Genomic DNA, 20,312 nt, shown 5'->3' on the forward strand with positions numbered 1-20,312 from the left:
AATTGTTCTTCAAATTTTTGCATTTGTTCAAAGTCTCTTCTTTTCTTAGTGTGTGCATGGTGAGCTTTGCATGGTGACGAGTGACATTGAAATTCTGGCTATGATGATTGATGAACTTGGACTTTTGTTACATGGCTTATTGTTGTTGATAGTTGTTTATTGTTGGGTATGGCAACAACTAATAATCTTAAAATTTTTGATACTATACACCTACATGTTTTCTAGCACTAAATTTAGGATGACTAGACCACAATAGATGTAACTCCTTCAAGAGACCTTATTGAAAGTAAATGCCCTACCAAAAACACAAAAACAAAGTAAGGACTTGCTAATTCTCATACTCTTAACAATTGTGTCTTGTGTACTATGATATTACCTTAGGGAGAGGGTAGCTTTTCACAAACGCATTTCATAAATGATTAGACATGCAACATTATTATTTAACATCATGAGTTCAAGCGTTCACATTGGTCAACAAAATTGAATTTTGTCTTAGTCAATATTATTTTGATATTTATATGTCTTAATTGAATTTTTTCTTAATGGTAGTTGATATTATTTTGATAATCATACAACTACTAATCCTAAAAGTGATTCATGCATCTAAAATTGATATCTCATGTTACCTCTATTAGAAGGATTTTTGCATTTCCTCAAAATTATGTGGTAATAATTTATAGAGAAGCTCAAATAGTGCCATACCAATATTTAGGTCCTTTGCGCACATGTCTTTTTTATGAGTTCCAACAACAAATCATGCATAAAACCACAACTTTGTTGGGGAACCATTGCTTGTCAAACCATATGCCCATTGCCAACCAATGGAAAAAATTAGAATTATTATGGTTCTAACTCCACTTCTAGTTACCAAGAGATCTATGATTTCTAGTTCTCCTAACTTGATAAGGTCAATTATAAGAATTACCATTAATATTTACATTTTTTGTAGTAAAATATACAAAAATGAAGATGAATATATCATTCATAATATCTAGAATCAGTAGCACTACAAAAAGTCATGAAAATAAAATCTAGTTGTACCAAGAGATCTATAATTGTTTCTAGGTCTCCTAAGTTGATCAAGTCAATTATGAGAATTACCATTAATATTTGACTTTTTGGTGGTAACATCGACAAACATGCAAATGAATAGATCTTTCATAATATTTATAGTCAATAGCACTACAAAGCAAGCATAAAAATCAAATCTTTTGATATTAGTTAAAGTACGACAACATTTATTGGATGTTGCAACTTAGATGGTAAGTTCAAGATGGCCTTTCAGATCTCCAATGCTAGTAAGAAAAGCAAGTCCCTTTTCCTCTTGTTTTTTTCATTTATAAAAATGGTAAGAAAAATATCACCTATAGCTTCTCATTATCTATTCTCTTCATAAAACGATGAATAGCTGCACATTTAGAGCAATGAGGCTAAATTGTTCAAAATGCATGGATAGGAACTAGAAGTAATGTGTGGGGTACAAGTGGTTTGAAAAATAATATAACACATGCAATTATTTGCATGTCAATGAAAACAATAAAGCATAATCTATTCCATTGCATGCAACGTAGGTAGTACAGGCATGTGGCCCATTTTGCTTCTACAAAATTTTGTACTTGGTTTGCTTTTTGGGCTTGGTCAGCCCCTAAATACAATATGCTTTTTGAACCCCCCCCAAAAAAGTGTTTTCTAATTGACACTATACCAATGTTATGAAGATAGTGAAATAGGAAAAAGGGATACTTTTACCCAATTTGTTCAAAGTATCTCCTTTACTATGAGTATGGATGATAAGTGATGACCTTGAATTTTTTGATATAGTGAGTGATGATCTTGGACTTGTACCATACCTCACTTTTGTCTAATTTCTTGGTTGTGGCCAGTGATGATTGTATAAATTTGGATGTAATGATTCAAGTCCACATTTATTGTAGTCAAACCCATAATCTATTTTCCCTTCAATGGGCCCTTTTAAAGTTATATTCATTATCAAAAAATAGACAAAGAGGCAAAAACAATACTCCATTCATTTTCAAAAGTATAAAAGAGCAGTCAAAGCCTTCCTAATTGTCACACTATTATCAATCCAATTTCTTGCATCATGTGATCCTATTGGGGTAGGCAATGCGTGGGGGCCGGGGTGATGGGGGATGGCACTGGATAGTCAAAGCATATATAATGTGCAAGAAATCATATATTTAGAGCACCATTGTGTTTACTTTAAACATACATTTTAACTCTTTTTGTGCTTTTACATGCTTGGGTATTGTATTAAGAGCTCCCCTCTAGATATTCACAAAAAATATCTACATTGGATAAGTACTTTATAATCCCCTCGTGTATGTAAATGGCATGCAGCAATTAAGTTCCCCAATTTACAAAAACCAAAATTTGCTAACTAATCTATTATGTAATACAGGGTATGGGGGGACAAGATCCATATAGAATATGGATGGATTTCCTTAAAAAAGTTCAAGTATATAAGGGAAAATTATGAAAATCTAATGTCCCCCCTCCCACAGAATATAAGGTATATACCTCGAATTAAAATATGCAAGATTTTGAAATTTGTTTATATTTTTCCTAATCTGAGAGGCCCAAGGGCAGGGGTCTTTTGGATGAGGGGGGGTAAAACAAAAAATACACTAAAATATGAAAACCTATCTACCTTAAAATTAATTAAACTTTTCAGGTGTTACCTAAATTTTAAGGTGTAAAGACATATTTGAAGCTCTTTTAGTGTAGAATACAATTATGTTAATTTGACTAATTTCTACTAATGGGATATTGTTAAATTCATCTCATACTCAAGATTTTGATAGGTTTTTCTTATTAAAGGGAGTTGCTACTCGAAGGCATGCATGCGCACGTGCACACACACACACACACACACACACGTATGCATTTGCATACATACAAGCACACATGTTAAGGATGGAGCGGTGACAAGTATCTCTCTCTATCTGTGTCTCTGCCTCTACCTCTCTCTCTCACTCACCCTTACTTAGCTCTCCCGTACTTTTTGCTTAGTGCCGGCGGATGAGGCCATGCTTGTGATTAGATCTTGTTGTGTGTGTGCGGAAAGCTCTCTCGCTTGACACTAGCAAACAATTGCAGTTGCCACACAATAGTGAGCAGGCAGGCATTTGACAATAACTCTCACCCTATGCATGCATGAAATGCAAATGCAAATGATTTCAGTTAAAATTTTAACAAAGACACAATTTTCAATGTCCCTAAATAAATATTCACTACAATGTACATTAGTTGAAGTAAAAGAAAATCAATGGCTAAAAGGATTTAAGTTTTGCTAGCTTAAAACACAATTGGTAGCTCAGGATTAGGATGGCATTTTTCTAGAACATTGTAGCCTCATGGAATTGGGTCTACTAAGAGATGGACTAGAAACTCTAAAGTAAGTGTGTGTGTGTGTGTGTGTGTGTGTGTGTGGTTTTGGTAAAGAGGACATCCTTGATGATCTTTTGTCACACCTTTTTGCTTCAATTGTGAAATTTTGAAAATATTTAATATCTTAACATATTCAACATCTCCTCTTTTGTGAAACCTAGATAAATATGCTTGAAAGGTGGGTTTTTCATAAAATATGTGATCTAAATTCTTGGTATAGATAAAGGAAAAAAATGAAACTCATGAAATAGTAGAAAAATGATTCTCCACATGAGAGAGAGAGAGAGAGAGAGAGAGAGAGAGAGAATATTTTTTAGAGCACATCTTTACAAAGTTCTTTACAAGTGTTCAGGAACTTTACTATTGTCCCTTTATCGTCCTAGGTCTTTTACATAGATGATGCACCTCTTCTCATCAGAGCTTAAGCATAGTTACCAATTTGTTGCCGATAAAGAAAAGGAAGCCATGCAAAAACTGATGCTCAATGGCACCCAAAGAGAATAGAACTACCCATAGCAAGTCATTGTTTTTTCAAGCTGATTCAAACACACATTGTCTAGCAAAAAGTATCCAACACGAATTGGAAGCTTCTCCCACCACAAATAATAAACCAAATTACACATAGCATAGTTGCACGATTCACCACGTAGAGAAATTGCTGCTTTGGGCCAACAGTCCCAAGCTTTAGAATGAGCCTTGAAGGTGGATGCCACATAATAATCTCTACATTAGAGAAATAAGAGACACACAACTATCCTAGTCCGAATGAGGTACACATAAGCTATGACTGTACTTTGTAATATAGCAAGCATCAAAACAATACTATATTGTGCCACTATTCATAAAGAGGACATCCTTGGTGCTCATTTGTCATGTGCAGCTTTTTGTTTCAACTGTAATGTGATGGATAAAGAAAAAAATAAAATTCCACAAAGCACTAGTAAATAATTCTACACATGGGGGAGAGAGGGAGAGAGAGAGAGAGAGAGAGAGAGAGAGCGAGAGAGAGATCCAACAAAGATGAGACATATCGTTGACCACTGCAATGACCAAAAGATAAAAAGAAACCAAAGAGCCAAGAGTAAAACAAAATCTTTCATTAGTAAAACAAAAGTCCTTATGAGCAACGTTAGCAAAATTTGAAATTTAATGGAATTATAGGGTCGAAAGGGGAACTACATGACTCTACTAGCCAGTTCAAAAGAATTGGCTAGTAGAGTCATGTAGTTCAAAAGGTAGCTACGTGTTTCCTAAGTGATACTTTATCGCATATTCTCTAAGCCAAGACATTGAGATAATTGTTCTTCAAATTTTTGCATTTCTTCAAAGTGTGTGTGCATGGTGAGCTTTGCATGGTGATGAGTGACATTGAATTTTTGGCTATGATGGTTGATGAACTTGGACTTTTGTTGCATGGCTTATTGCTATTGTTTATTGTTGGGTTTGGCAAGTGACGATCTTAAAATTTTTGATACCATATTTTACACCTACATGTCTTCTAGCACTAAATTGAGGATGATTAGACCACAATAGATGTAACTCCTTCAAGAGACCTTATTGAAAGTAAATGCCCTACCAAAAACACAAAAACAAAGTAAGGACTTGCTAATTCTCATACTAGGAATAATTGTGTCTTGTGTACTATGATATTATCTTGGGGAGAGGGTAGCTCAGTTTATGAACACTAAAGGCCATATAGTATGTGCAAGCAAGCATGTATTTAAAATATCCTTTCTAGCTTTCTTAATTTAAAATTTCAGTCCTGGGCATATGTGTAGACTTTGGATGTTGAATTTATAGCTCCCCTCCATATTTTCATTAAAGTTATGTACATTGGATAATTGTTTTTTAATTCCCTCATATGTAAATGGCACGTACCCCAATTAAAATAGTCCTACTCGTGCTTTTAAAAGGTGATCTCGTTGAAGTATGAGGGGCCTTATTATGAAGGCTTTTTGTTATCCTCTTAAAGGGACAAAGTGACAATTCTAACAAGTGTCAAATGTGTCTAGACCTAGAGGGATTTACTATGTTAAACCTTATATAGCATGTGCATTTATAGAACGAATATTAATACATTAGCTTACATAGGTATTTTATCGTGATCCTTCATAAACTTTTCAAAAACTTTTATCCCCTCCATATTTTCATTAAAGTTATCTACATTGGATAATTGTTATTTAATTCCCTCATGTATGTAATGGCATGTACCCCAATCAAAATAGTCCTACTCCACTAACCAATGTGCTTTTAAAAGGTGAACCCACCCCCTTAAACTATGAGGGGCCTTATTATGAAGGCTTTTTCTTATCCTCTTAAAGGGGCAGAGTGACAATTCTAACAAGTGTCAAATGTGAAATTTAATAACACTTGAGAGAGAGAGAGAGAGAGAGAGAGAGAGAGAGATCCAATAAAGATGAGACATATAGTTGACCACTGAAATGAACAAAAGTAAAAAAGAAACCAAAGAGCCAGGAGTTGCAAGCCCGTTGGAAGAGGTTTGCTTTGGTTGCAACATGTTCAACTAGGTTGTTGTAGGCAGCCTTTCAATCATGGATCTAACTCCAAATTGGACCTGAATCCTCACTATTATCCAATTGGGGTTTCAATAGCAAGGTAGTGAGCTTTGTCCAACAATTACTCAATCAAGTGATGGCAAGAAAGAAAACATGCAATTATCTCCCTCCTTATATAATAGATTTGTGAAAAGAATGAATAAAAAAGTATGCTTTAGGGACAAATTTGGAAGGAGTGTTTTAGTTCCTTAGATCAATCTAAAATCAAGGGCCTAAAATTGTACAAGTGGCTTAAGGAGAGCTCACAAAAGTTTGCTTTTCTAGAAAGCACGTTTCAAACCCTTGGATCTTCATAAAGATCAACACCTATAATTAGGACACATGGCCTAACGAGGGCTTAGAAAAGGAAAACTTCCTTCTAAGCTGTCTACCGTAAACAAAATCTTTCATTAGTAAAACAGAATTCCATTAAATTTCACACCCCATAATTCCATTAAATTTCAATTATTTTGCTAAATGTCACTCACACACACACAGAGGAAGCACCATGAGATGACCACTGCGCTGGCAAATAGAAGGAGATCTATGACAACCACCACGCTGGTTCTTGGAGATTTCCTTGTCTTCCTATTTGCTAATAATTTAAGTTTGTTCTTTTTTGAACTTTGATGTATTATTTTTAAAGCATATAAATCAGATCTGTCACTTAATATGGATATCAAATCCGTTTTTTGATGAGTGTGGTCTTTTCTTAGATGTTTGATGATATGATAAAATCATTCTAATATTCCATGACTATGCTATTGCCTTTCCTAGAATGTCTATGTTTAATAATTGGGAGGATTGCATATGATTTAAAACTTCTTTTGTATGGTTTAAGGAGTGGAAGGGGATGGGAGTTGAGAAAGTTCACTTTATTAAAATATGAAATCTTTGAAAAAAGGGGCATCCTCCACCCAAAAAAAATATTGGCCAAGTGTGCATTATGGGAGTAGGTAATGGGAAGGAGAGGGATGGCACATTCTAGAAGGTCTAAAGTCTAGGGATTAGAGGGGGAGTCAAAATGGGGCCAAGGAAAAGGAGATGAGAGACGTAGGGAGACCCAAAGACTTGAGGGGGGGCTTTGCTTGCATTGGGCAAAGGGAAGCAAACGAAGAAGCCATGCCGAAAGGGGCAGTAAAAGCAGGAGATGAAAGTATATAGGAGACGAGGAAAAAAGCAGGTAAGGGAAGGCAAATGAGGGATGGTAAAGGGCAAAGGCGTAAAGAAGCTTGGAAAGGGTGAGAGAGAAGGGGGAGAGTCTTGTGTTCAAAGTTGGGATTAGATCACGTGTTGCCGGGTCCGAATTTTCTTCTAGATCCTTTGAATTGGGGGGGTGATGCGTTGAATTCGTGCGCTTTAAGACTCTTGGATGCACAATATCATCACTACCCCCTCCTCATCTTCTCCTGTAGGAGGCTGTGGATCCGCCACCTTCTTCCTTCCTTCCCTACAGCCTCTCCCTACCCTCCTCCTTCCCTGCTCCCCCTCCCTTGCATCCCTTCATCCGCCCTCTTCCTTCCCTCTCCCCCCTCTCTTGCCTTCTCGTGGCTCCCGTTTCTGTACTTCATTTCCTCTCCACCCCCCTCCCGCCATCTCTGCAGCAAGCACACACCCGCAGCAGCAATCGGTCTCCTTCATCCGCCATCGTTTTGTAGACTCGCCTTCCAATGGCCTCGCTACCCGGGGACGAACCCCTGTGGGGTGACACCCGCAGGGCCAGCCGCAGGCTCTTCGCCGCTGGTGATAACGTCTTCTCTCGCTCGTCCGCCTCTCGTCATGAGATGGACGACCAAGAGGCTCTGAAATGGGCTGCCTTGGAGAAGCTACCAACTTACGACCGGCTGAGGAAGGGCATTCTCAGGAACGTCGCAGAAAATGGGCAGATGACTCATGAGGAGGTCGATATAATGAATCTTGGGTTTACAGAGAAGCAACTCCTCATGGAAAAGATATTGCGCGTAACCGAGGAAGACAACGAACGTTTACTTCTGAAGCTACGAGATAGGATTGAGAAGTAAGTGAATTTTCTCTCCCTGCCTGTCGCATTGCTCGATTTTAGCTGATCCATCTGATTTCTTTCCTCTCGCCTTCCCCCTTGAACCTTCGTTTCTTTTATGAAGTCCTCGCTCTTGAGCTGACAATTCATAGTGATTCTCCAGCCCTGCTCTGTTGAATAATAAAACAGGCTAACAGAATGAGTCCTTGTACGTCTCACGATATTCCTGAATTGGTTTTGCGTGACAAGCCAGCGGATCGAGTCTCAACATTTCCGTTAACTGCCCTTCTGTTTGACCATTGACAAACCTTACCGACTCCTAATTCGTCATTCAGGGTCGGGATCGATCTTCCCAAAATCGAAATTCGATTTGAGAATCTGAACGTCGAGGCAGACGTCTTCGTGGGAGGCAGGGCACTTCCAACGCTCTACAATTTTGCAGCAAACGCGATCGAGGTAAGGCCTAAATGATGTTCAGATAATTGCGATTAAACAGCCATCTTTCTTCATGTTGTCATCTGGTTCTTATAATCCATCCTGTTCCAGAAATTTTCAAAGAAATTTATACTGCTTCATGTAACCAGTTTGTGGTGTTCTTTTTTGCAACAGGGGCTTTTCAGCTTCTTCTTACCCACGAATAAAACAAAACTCCACATACTTAGTGACGTCAATGGCTTCGTCAAGCCTTCAAGGTGGGTGCCTGGATCTTGTTGGGTTTTAATTTCGACTGCAATTTCGAGGCTTCCCCTTCCCAAACTTGATGAAAGCTGCAACTCTGTTTTGCACGCAGGATGACCTTGCTTCTTGGGCCTCCCAGTTCAGGAAAGACATCTCTGCTGCTGGCTCTTGCAGGAAAGCTAGATTCTTCGCTAAGGGTAACTTTGAGACCTCAGCCTTTAGGAATTTAGTTTCAGTCGGTGTTTTGCTGAAGCATGGAACAGCAGATTACAGACAAATTGTTGTAGACTTGTATTCCGACAGCCTGCAGTTTCCCTGAGACACTGATAAAGATGAAACATTTGATCAAATACCAGGTATCCGGCAAAGTGACATACAATGGATATGAATTGAGTGAATTCGTCCCTCAGCGGACATGTGCATACATCAGTCAGTATGACAATCAAATTGGTGAAATGACTGTTCGTGAAACTCTTGACTTTTGTGGCCGTTGCCAAGGCGTTGGGACTAGATATGGTCAGTTCACTTCCCTAACACGTTCTCTCTTATCCTACCCACCCAGATTCCTTGACTGTACTTGTAGAAGCCCAAGAGAGGGCAAATAATTTCCAAAGTTAAAAAAAACCTCTCCTTCAGATGTTGCTACCCTTTCTAGGTTTTCCCGATGTATCCTCATAGTTTGATCACTCCGTTTTATAGACATGCTTACGGAGCTTTCAAGAAGAGAGAAGGCAGCTGGGATAAAGCCGGACCCTGACATCGATGTATTCATGAAGGTAAGAGCTGTGCTGTAATGTGTTCCCATGCCAAACTCGCCATTCGCTCAATCAGTGTGCTCCAGTTTCTGGTTTCTGGATGGGATTGGGTGCCATTGGAGACTGGCTTTGACGCGTTGAAGAAGCTTCTTTTGTTTTTGGATTTTCGATGAATGTATCCATCTTCTGTCTTTTTAGGCAATGGCGATGGAAGGACAAGGAAGCAGTATTGTCACCGATTACGTTCTTAAGGTAGAATACATATAATTTCTCTTGATTGAAAGCATTAGAATTTAGGAGTTCTAGGCACAGACTGCATTCACCACAAGTCCACCATGTACTCATACGTTTTCTGTCTGGGGGGGTTACTCATCATATGTAACCCTATCATGTGAGTTCAACAGAAGGATATTTTCTATTTCTAAAATTTACAGAAATAAATATACATAAGGGACTATTTAAAATAGTTTTGGAAAATTTTTACAAATTTGTATAAAAAAGGGGTACATTTTATTAATGAAAAAATTTACAGATAAGGGATTTTAAATATAGGCCTTGCACGCACGTGATATAGAGGGTTTATACATAGTGACCCCCTCGAGTTTTCTGTACAGATTCTGGGCCTTGATATCTGTGCCGAGACCTTGGTTGGTGATCAAATGCGAAGAGGGGTTTCTGGAGGGCAGAGAAAGCGTGTGACTACAGGTGAGCGCTGCTCATTGGCAATTGTACGTCTGCCCTACCTTATACATATACGTTGCATGAAAGCTGACTGTTCTATCAACACGTTTACTTCAGGGGAAATGCTAGTTGGACCTGCGAAGGCCCTCTTTATGGATGAGATTTCTACGGGCCTGGACAGCTCTACTACTTACCAAATCGTAAAATGCTTGCGGCAGACTGTCCATGTGATGGATGGGACTATGGTTGTTTCACTCCTGCAGCCAGCACCAGAGACATACAATCTCTTCGATGATGTTATACTCCTCTCAGAAGGCCAGATTGTTTACCAGGGTCCCCGGGAATTGATTCTTGAGTTTTTTGATGCAATGGGATTCAAATGCCCGGAGAGGAAAAGTGTTGCAGACTTTCTTCAAGAGGTACGCTCGTAATATTCTTATGCCGAGTTGTCATCGCAATTGGTAGACAATCTTAACGTTGCATGTTTGTACAATTTAGGTCACTTCAAGAAAAGATCAAGCTCAGTACTGGGCAGATGCCAGCCAGCCGTATCGGTATGTCCCTGTGAAAGCATTTGCAGAAGCCTTCAATCGGTTTCATGTTGGGCAGCGCATCCGGGAGGAACTTGCTGTGCCTTTCGACAAGTCAAGGAGTCATCCAGCAGCTCTGTCAACGCAAAAGTATGGACGTGGACAGATAGACCTATTCAAGGCGTGCTTTTGGAGGGAGTGGTTGCTCATGAGACGCAACTCCTTTCTCTACATATTCAAAACTTGCCAGGTTTGTTGACTAGAGCAGATTTGTGATGTTGATATTGTCGAGTCCTACAGCTCCGGATTCTGTTTTGCCGCATATCTAACGTCTTGCGCTCGGTGGCCCCTTTGGTTTCGCAGATATCAGTTGTATCGATCGTGACGATGACTGTTTTCTTCCGGACCAGGCTTCATACTGACACCATCGCAGATGGGGATTTGTACTTGGGTGCCCTTTTCTTTGCACTGAGCAATGTTCTGTTCAATGGCTTTGGTGAGATGGCTATGGTTGTGACTCGCCTTCCAGTGTTCTACAAACAACGAGATCAATTGTTCTTCCCTGCTTGGGCTTATGCGATACCGTCTATAATCATGAGGGCACCATTATGTCTCCTAGAAACAACAGTTTGGGTATGTCTAACATACTATGTGATTGGATACTCGCCGGAAGCTAGCAGGTTCGTAAAGCAATAAACTTCTTCTCAGTGTGATCTACAGAGTTGCTATTACATTTCATAAGCTATAAGAAATGCTGACATTGATACCGCCCATATGCAGATTCTTCCGCCAGTTACTGATCCTATTCTTAGTCTACCAAATGGCCCTCGGATTTTTCCGTTGCCTTGGCGGGCTTGGGCGATCTATGGTTATAGCAAACACCTTTGGATCATTTGGGCTGATGCTAATCTTTGTTATGGGAGGATTTATCATCGGAAAAGGTCTAAGCTCTTGCTATGGATAACTTTTGCTTACATAATGGTTTATTACATGAATTTTGCGCCTTATAAGCTATTTTAAACCTCTGACTTCCAATATTTTATTTTTAAACCAATCTCTTTTGAGCTAGTTTACATTTTCCCAATATGTGCCGTTTCAATTGAAACTTATCGCTGAATAAATTATCCTGGCAGACAAAATCCATAAATGGTGGACTTGGGGATTTTGGGCGTCTCCCCTCATGTATGGGCAAATGGGCATCTCCGTCAACGAGTTCCTGGGCAATCGTTGGAAGACGGTGAGTCAACATTGGATGAAGTTTACAATTGTTTGAAGGATGCTTTTGTGCCCCGACAATAACAAAGGGCTTCGACCTTTCAGTCTTACACCGGGTCCATCAACGCCACTACCCTTGGAACAGCAATATTGAAGTCGCGATCAATGTTCACAGAAGGGAAATGGTACTGGATTAGCGTAGGAGCACTGATTGGATATATTGTTCTCTTCAATGGATTATACACTCTCTCCTTGGCCTTTCTGAACCGTAAGTTCGATCTCAGTTTGGCATAATATTTCTCATGCAGAGATAGGCCCCTATTATACAATTCTGAATGTCAATTCACCTGCTTTTTTCTCTGTAGCGCTTGGTAAGCATCAGGGAATGATGTCAGAGGACGCTATGGAAGAATCGCATTTGAACAGGACTGGAGAATCATCAAGGAGGCAGACCGTCTCCAGCAGGCCCAGGACCTCCCACCAAGGTAGAAACTCTTCATGCTTCAACAACTTTCTAACGTTTTACTGGTCGATAATTCGGCAAAGGTATTGAATCAGCAGCATCTGGATTGGACAGGCATCGACTTACAGGAGGTGAGGCGATCAAGCATCTCCTCGGTAGGCAACTCCGATCGTCTCGACGCTGCTGCTGCTGCTAGTGCCACTGGAGGTCGAAAGAGAGGAATGGTTCTTCCCTTCAAACCTTTGGGAATAGCGTTCAACTCAATGAACTACTATGTTGACATGCCGCCGGTACAGATTCTCAAAGGTTCTACTAAGGTTTTGTTTAGCTTTCTGCTAAAGCTGTGCAACTGATATAAGCTTTCAACTCCAATTTGCAGGCTTTGAAAGAACAGGGTGTAACTGAAGATAGACTTCAACTGCTACGGGGGGTGTCTGGAGCTTTCAGGCCAGGTGTTCTTACAGCCTTGGTGGGTGTGAGTGGTGCCGGGAAGACCACTCTTATGGATGTTTTGGCTGGAAGGAAAACCGGCGGGTACATTGAGGGTGATATAAGCATATCCGGATACGCCAAGAAGCAGGAAACCTTTGCTCGGATTTCAGGGTACTGTGAGCAAAACGATATTCACTCGCCCAATCTGACTGTGAGAGAGTCTCTCATATACTCGGCGTGGCTTCGTTTGCCCAACGAAGTCGACAAACCAACGCGAATGGTAATACCTCTGATCTCATCTTCGGAAATTGGAAAATTTAAGTGGTGAATCGAGGAGAACGCCCTCAATTCATCCGTGCAGGATCATTGACCTATTGTAAGACGGTTTAACCCCTGTAGATGTTCGTGGACGAAGTGATGGAGCTTGTGGAACTCACGCCCATCAGAGATGCTGTGGTTGGTCTTCCTGGGGTGGACGGGCTTTCTACGGAGCAGCGCAAAAGGTTGACGATTGCAGTGGAGCTGGTCGCCAATCCCTCCATAATTTTTATGGATGAACCCACCTCTGGATTGGATGCTCGAGCTGCCGCCATAGTGATGCGGACGGTGCGCAACACTGTGGATACGGGACGGACTGTGGTGTGCACCATCCACCAGCCCAGCATCGACATATTCGAAGCTTTTGATGAGGTATGGATTCGCAGCTGATCGCTGGACGGTCGAAGTTGATAATCATTGATTCATCGGTTGCTTGCCCCATTAACGGATTGAATGGATTTGACGCTGAAATCCTGCTGTTGCATGATCGATTCGCAGTTGCTTCTTATGAAACGAGGCGGGCAGGTGATTTACGGTGGCCCGCTTGGTCGCCAGTCTTGCCACCTTGTCGAATACTTCGAGGTAAAATCTTTGCTCGGATCAGAAATTGGAGGGAAACAATTGTGTCGAAGATTGCACTCTGGCAAACACAAACTCTGAAATGTTACATGTTTGGGGTTGGCAGGCGATTCCCGGGGTCCCCAAAATCACAGAAGGCTACAACCCAGCAACGTGGATGCTCGAAGTGAGCTCACCGGCAGCTGAGTTGCGCCTCGGCGTCGATTTTGCACAGATTTACAAGGAGTCCCCTCTTTACCAGTAAGAACTCGCTGCGCCTGAAACCCGCAATTATCCTCCTACTGATTTGATCGTTGACATTCTGCCGGTCTGTAACTGATAAGCTGCTCTCTGCACTGGCTTCTACTTCTATCAGGCGCATTCAAGAATTGATCAAGGACTTGAGCACGCCAGCTCCAGGTTCCAGTGAGCTCTACTTCGAGACCTTGTACTCTCAGAACTCTTTTCAGCAGTTCCTGGCATGCCTTTGGAAGCAGTATTGGTCCTACTGGCGCAATCCTTACTACAACGCCGTGAGATTCATCTTCACCATCGTCATTGCTCTCTTATTTGGAACCCTCTACTGGGACTTGGGTCGCAAAACGTAAGCGTTCTTCCTCCAACCTCTTCCTGCTCTCTTTCTTCTAGGTGTAATTGTGTCTCTTTTGCTCTAGCGCTGTAGCCTGTTGAGCTGAGTAGCTACTTTTTGTGTGGGGCGCAGGCAACAAAGTGTGGATTTGACCAATGTCATGGGAGGCTTATTCGCTACGACGATTTTTCTTGGCTTCACCAATTCTACCTCAGTGGAACCTGTTGTAGGAATCGAGCGAACTGTTTACTATCGTGAAAGAGCAGCAGGGTTGTACTCCGCTTTACCGTATGCCATTGCACAGGTGATGATCAGCCGAACGTCGATCTGTGTCTGCTGCTTCCTCGTCCCATGTCTTGTGGAGCTGACTAGTTACACCGAGTTGCAGCTAGCGAGCCAAATTATGTGCCGCAATGCAATCGATTAGCTGATTTCTTCTCTGCATTGCGACTTTTCAATGCAGGCTGCAATCGAATTACCTTATATCTTCACGCAGACCACGTTGTATTCGCTCGTTGTCTACTCCACGATCCACTTCGACTGGACCGCCGCCAAGTTCTTTTACTTCTTCTTCTTCATGTTCTGCTCCCTCCTCTACTTCACCTATTACGGCATGATGAACGTGGCGATCACGCCAAACGTCCACTTTGCACAGGTCATCTCGTCATCAGCCTTCAGTTTCTGGACCCTCTTCTGCGGCTTCCTGATTCCTCGAATGGTAAGCAACTTAGCGCTGTATGCTGAGATATTGCTTTGTGTATCGAGTTCCGAGGCTGAATTTGTTCTGGGTGATCGCAGAAAATTCCACCATGGTGGAGATGGTACTACTGGGGCGATCCGATATCATGGTCGTTGTATGGCCTGATAACGTCGCAAGTAGGCGATATTCAGACGAATGTGACCACTCCCTCCGATGCGATAGGGATTCCCGTGAAGCAATACATCCATGAGCAATATGGGTTCAAGCACAACTTCCTCGGGTGGGTGGTAGCCATGCACCTCTTCTGGCCTCTCCTCTTCGTCTTCGTCTTCGCCATCTGTATCAAGATGCTCAACTTCCAAAAGCGCTAACTTATATTATCCTCCTATTCAGCTAACTTCTATCATCCTCCTATCCAGATGCTCAACTGACTTCAAGAACTAAACTTGTACTCTAACATACATTAAGAAAACAAACCCAAGGGTTACTATTAATATAATTCTAACTATTCTTATTCTTTTCCCAAGAAGATTGCAAATTTCCACATAGACAGAATTCCCATTTTCATATCATATGCTCCAAAAAGAAAAAATAGATGTGATGAAAGTACCCTTGTAGCTCTACTTTTTATATAGATGATTCGAGTGTGCTTGAAATAAGAACTTGTACAACCTTGATTTCTTTCCTCACGAGGGCTCATTTTATGGACATGTAACACAACACCTTGGTTAAAAGAGGGGAATTATTTCAATTGGGAGACTTATATGTCACATTTCAATTGGTGTGCTCTCCAAAACTAATGAAGGATTTAAGTCCAAAACAAATTAATACAAATTACAACCCACTACATATAAGGTAGGTGGTGTTAGAAAATAGGAGGGAATGAATCACTCAAACCTCCACCCAAGATCTCTCCAACTCTTACACACTCAACTCAGATAGATGATCACAGATGCAAGTAATACAGATTGAGAAATAAATGTAGACGGAGAGAGAGAGAGTATATTCATCCATCGGATGGTGGATAGAAAATAGCTCCAAGGGAGCAGTCACTACTACACACGGATCCTATTGCGACGTTTACGTACCGATGTTTAGCGCTCGCTTAGCGTTAATCGTCGGTATGAAAAGCGGGTTTCGTAAATCGTCGCTATATAGCGACTGTTGCTGAAAGTCGCTATATAGCGACTTTTACAAAAGTCGCTATATAGCGACACTGATACAAAATATTATAGAGACGTTTTTACAGAAAGGCTTTTTTTTAAAAATAGGCCTTAAAAGTTAGTTTTTTCCAATGACAAATTTTTTTTAAATTTTCATACATGTTTGAGCTCATAGAGAATAAAAAATGAGAGCATGTACATCAAGCCTTTGAAGCTCATATATTCATGTCCAAGTTTGAGATGAGAAAAATTAAATAAGAGCATTTACATCAACTGTTTCATCTTGAGCCAAGTCTAAGGTGCCAAGCAAGTCTATCTCCAACTCTATATCGAGTTGATCTCCTATATCATCATCGTACTCTAGCATCGTACGTTCACCTAAAAGTATTTGATCATCTTCTTCAATAAAGCTTAAGTGTGGTGATTGATCTTGATGATTGTTGTCTTCTTCGTCAATATCGTGATCTCCATCCTCCTCCCGTGCGATGTCATTATGCGCATCTTCCTCTTGGCTCATATGGTGATCTACATCTTCTTCGCTAGATTCATCAATTGGATCCGGCATTGGTAGTGGCATCTCCATATCCACATCTCGATCTTCAAAAATTTGCTTACTTCGTGGTGCAACTTGGATCACGTACCACCATCTTGGATCCAAACGATCCGGATGAAAAACCACCTATATTGAAGATGGGTGCCAAATGTCGTCAATTATATATATATCAATGGACTTTAAAAACGAAAGGTTCGACTAATTAAATCATTAGTATGCACCTGCTCACAGTGCTCGGGAAGAACAAAAGTATCACTTTCATCGGTCCAATGTTTGGTAGAGTCTATTGCAAAGAGACCGCTACTATCTTTTCTCACTGTCGCATGGGGACCGTTGTAAGTAGTTCTAAACCATTTTACATCAAGAATGAAAATAGTAAATCGTCTAAAATCAATTTCATAGATGTCGCGTATGGTTCCACAATAATCCAACTGTGAGGAGAGAAGATTGGTATCTGAAGCACTTGCTCGGCTATTTTGTGTGAAGTTAGCCATGACTCCACAATCATATGTGACTCTCTTTGAATCGATGCATTCCACGCGAAAATGTCGTCCATATGACCATAATGCACTGTACTTTTTGTACTGTAAAAGAGCATCATTAAAACAATGAAGATGCACCTATTTTATAGCATATATTGCCACAAATAATTACTTAATTACGTCAAGAGATAAGAAACTTACATGCACCATACATCCAGATGATAACTCTCGCTCGCGCTCGTTTATTGTCTCTCCATCACGTTTGGCTTTATGTAGAGCCAGTTGTAGCCAATCAAGTGACATGTGAGTAGGGAGAAGAGCCAGATCTCGTGGATATGGTTGTGATCGCCTGTACATTGCTCTGAATCTCGTCCTTGCATTTATTCTTTCTGCTTTGGCCACTTCATATCTCTCAATCCACTTCTACATCTCAGGGCTATTGAGGATACAAAACTTATTGAATTTCTCCATTTGCTCTTCGCTCATCTTTCTTTCAATCCCTTTTCCTTGGGGAACCTCGCCAATGATGCGATCATCATCCTTGTTGTGCCAAGCTTGCGGCATATCAGGATCCGTGGATGCAAGAAACTCTGTGATATATACTAATGACTCTTGCACAAGCCATCCCTCTGCCATGCTTGCTTCCGGTCTTGCTCTTTGTCTTACAAACCCCTTTAAAGTTTTCATAAACCGCTCGAGAAAAAACATCCATCGATTATGAACGGTACCTGCTATAGCCACCTCATCAACTATGTGCACAAGCAAGTGGACTTGAGTTGTCATAATGCTTAAAGGAAAGTGCTTCTCAAGCAAGCATACGGCTTCGATGGATTCCACCCTAGCCTTCTCGATGCTCAATATAGAGATCTCTTTTTGAGATATCCACCTATTTCACATGTCCATGCATATGTAAGATATTTGAGATATCCACCTATTTCACATGTCCATTAAGAAAATACATAATGGGATTTGATAATAAGCATACCTCACAATACCACAGATCTTGAATATAGCATTTCTAACATCTTCTTGTAAGCACCCTTTTATTGTAATTGGGAGGATGAACTATCAAAGCAACAATGAAGTCATGTCAACAATATAACAAAATAATAATTACGCTAACGCATCACTATTATCGGTACACTAATTCTACTTAGAATACCTGTAAGACCTTGTGCCAATCATGGGACTTGAGGCCACTAAGCTTATTGTCCTTTGAAAATGCTCCTTTCAAGCAACGCATGTACCCTGTCGGTGTTTGAAAAGAGGCAATGTCTACCTTGACCGCTGCCTCCTCCCTCGTAGAGAGGATCCACGTTGCTTTTGGGAGGACAACTTTTCCTGAAGCATGCACTTGGGGCCACAAACGAGACATCCTATTCATAGCACGCAAGTCTTCTCGCACTCCTCTCGAGTCCTTGGAACCAACCAAGTGTGCTCAAATAGTAGCCCCCACATTCTTGAAGATATGCATGGGATCCAAGAGATGATTGATTTGTAACTGACCCCAATAAGGAAGCTCGTGAAAGATCGATAGCCTCTTCATACCAGGAGGAGGTTCCTCTCCATTCGCCCTCCAAGCTTGAATCCAATCACTTGCCTTCAAATATGATGGTGGTGGATCAAGCTGACCTCCATGTGCGAGATGGTCGAGCGGAAGGTATCGAGCATGACCTTCATAAACATTTTTCCTCATATGTTTGGAGTAGCATGCAAGCGATTTCAGAGCCGGTCCACAAACAGGACAAGCATGGTACCCACTTGTAACAAGTTCTGCACGCGTGCATGAATGTGTTAGTACAAGACATGCGTGCAAAAGAGAGTAAAAAAACCATAATCCCTCATTGTACATGTAAAGACACAACCACGTACCTGCGCACTCTCCATATCCTGGGTAGTCATGCATGGTCCACATCAAGATACCCCTGACCAAAATATCATTGGTATGTCTAGGAGCTCTGGAAATATCAAAGACCTGCACTCCTCTCCATAATATCTGTAACTCCTCTATTAAAGGTGCCATGTACACGTCCATGTTTTTTGCCTTGTACTTTCCTGGCACAAGTAGTGCAAGCATAAGGTGTCCCTTTTTTATTGTTAGCCATGGTGGGATATTGTAATTCACCACGACTATGGGCCATGTCGACCAAGATGTCGAGCATAACCCGAAAGGATTCACGCCGTCCATGGCTAGCCCAAGATGTAAGTTGCGTGGCTCCCTCGCAAAGTCCGGCCACTGATTATCTATGTGCTTCCAAGCTGCACAATCTGCGGGAATCCTCAATGTGTGATCAGTGGACCGATGAGATGCATGCCATGTCATCAACTCCGCTATGGATTTGCATCGAAACATGTGTTGTATTCTTGCAATGATGGGAAAGTGTCTTAAGACCTTTACCGATATCCGCTCACCCTGCAAGTCATCTCTATATCGTTGTTCCCCACACTTTGGACAACTAGCCAAATCTCCATGCTCACGACGAAAGAGAATACAATCATTACGGTAAGCATGGATGGTATCATAATCCATACCCACCATTGTTAGCATCTTTTTCGCTTCATCTCTTGATGCGGGTATGGTATTTGGTGCAGGCAACATCTTCTGAAGCAACCTATGACAAAGACACTATCCAAATGATGATTCTCAAAACAAACAATATCCAAATAATGAGTCAAATTAATCCAAGGGCTAACCTCATTAAGGCCGAGACACTTGTATTCGACCACCCATACTGTACTTGTAGATTCAAGATTGAGAGACAAGCACGTAGTTTAGACATCCTAGCACCCTCGTACAATTGTGTTGATTGCAACTCTCGCATTTTGACCTCAGACTCTGACATCACGTGTACGTGGGATGTAGTGCCCCTAAAAATGGAATCCATCATGTCGACCATACCCTCGTCGTCATCCGGGAGACTATAGTCTTGTTGAAAGTGAGAAGGTATATGTGTACCCTCGTCACCCTCCTCATCCTGTTTTAAGATTTCGTGTAAATATAAGATCTTCTATTTCCTGGTATACAATAAGATTGCGAACTTAAATAGCTTTGACTTACCGATGATCCATCAACATGTGCAACACCAACGGGAGGTACTGGTTCCGGCTCCTCCCCATACATCTGCAAGTGGTGCATGATAATATGACGTTGATGTCGTACTTCTCGCTTGCAATGAGTGCAATGACAGTATAACCTCTCCGTAAGCCACTTCGTGCTCCCGGGCGTTGGCACA

At 41.1% G+C, this 20,312-nt stretch overlaps 1 protein-coding gene and 1 long non-coding RNA gene across 2 annotated transcripts in view; both read left to right on the forward strand.

Annotated features, from left to right (window-relative positions):
* Nucleotides 1-7,372: 7,372 nt before the first annotated feature.
* LOC147889832 (pleiotropic drug resistance protein 1-like) lies at nt 7,373-15,398 on the forward strand. The gene is made up of 24 exons (XM_087391162.1): nt 7,373-7,980; nt 8,298-8,418; nt 8,572-8,654; nt 8,753-8,837; nt 8,997-9,156; nt 9,340-9,416; nt 9,594-9,647; nt 10,010-10,100; nt 10,194-10,495; nt 10,575-10,856; nt 10,970-11,286; nt 11,387-11,547; nt 11,740-11,843; nt 11,927-12,089; nt 12,187-12,306; nt 12,399-12,574; nt 12,664-12,996; nt 13,116-13,406; nt 13,533-13,616; nt 13,720-13,853; nt 13,969-14,196; nt 14,314-14,485; nt 14,645-14,899; nt 14,980-15,398. Exons 1-24 carry the CDS (start codon nt 7,634-7,636, stop codon nt 15,250-15,252), a joined length of 4,413 nt encoding a protein of 1,470 aa, XP_087247288.1. The 5' UTR covers nt 7,373-7,633; the 3' UTR covers nt 15,253-15,398.
* A 4,569-nt stretch (nt 15,399-19,967) lies between these two features.
* Nucleotides 19,968-20,312, forward strand: part of LOC147889833 (uncharacterized) — a 109,504-nt gene continuing 109,159 nt past the window's right edge. The window contains exon 1 of the long non-coding RNA XR_015542852.1: nt 19,968-20,023. This is a non-coding gene — a long non-coding RNA (uncharacterized LOC147889833). The remainder of the gene's footprint in view (nt 20,024-20,312) is intronic.

The sequence above is a fragment of the Dipteris shenzhenensis genome, chromosome 20 (assembly GCF_047967505.1).
Source record: "Dipteris shenzhenensis isolate YYH24624 ecotype China chromosome 20, Dip_SZ_1.0, whole genome shotgun sequence".
Classification (NCBI taxonomy): domain Eukaryota; kingdom Viridiplantae; phylum Streptophyta; class Polypodiopsida; order Gleicheniales; family Dipteridaceae; genus Dipteris; species Dipteris shenzhenensis.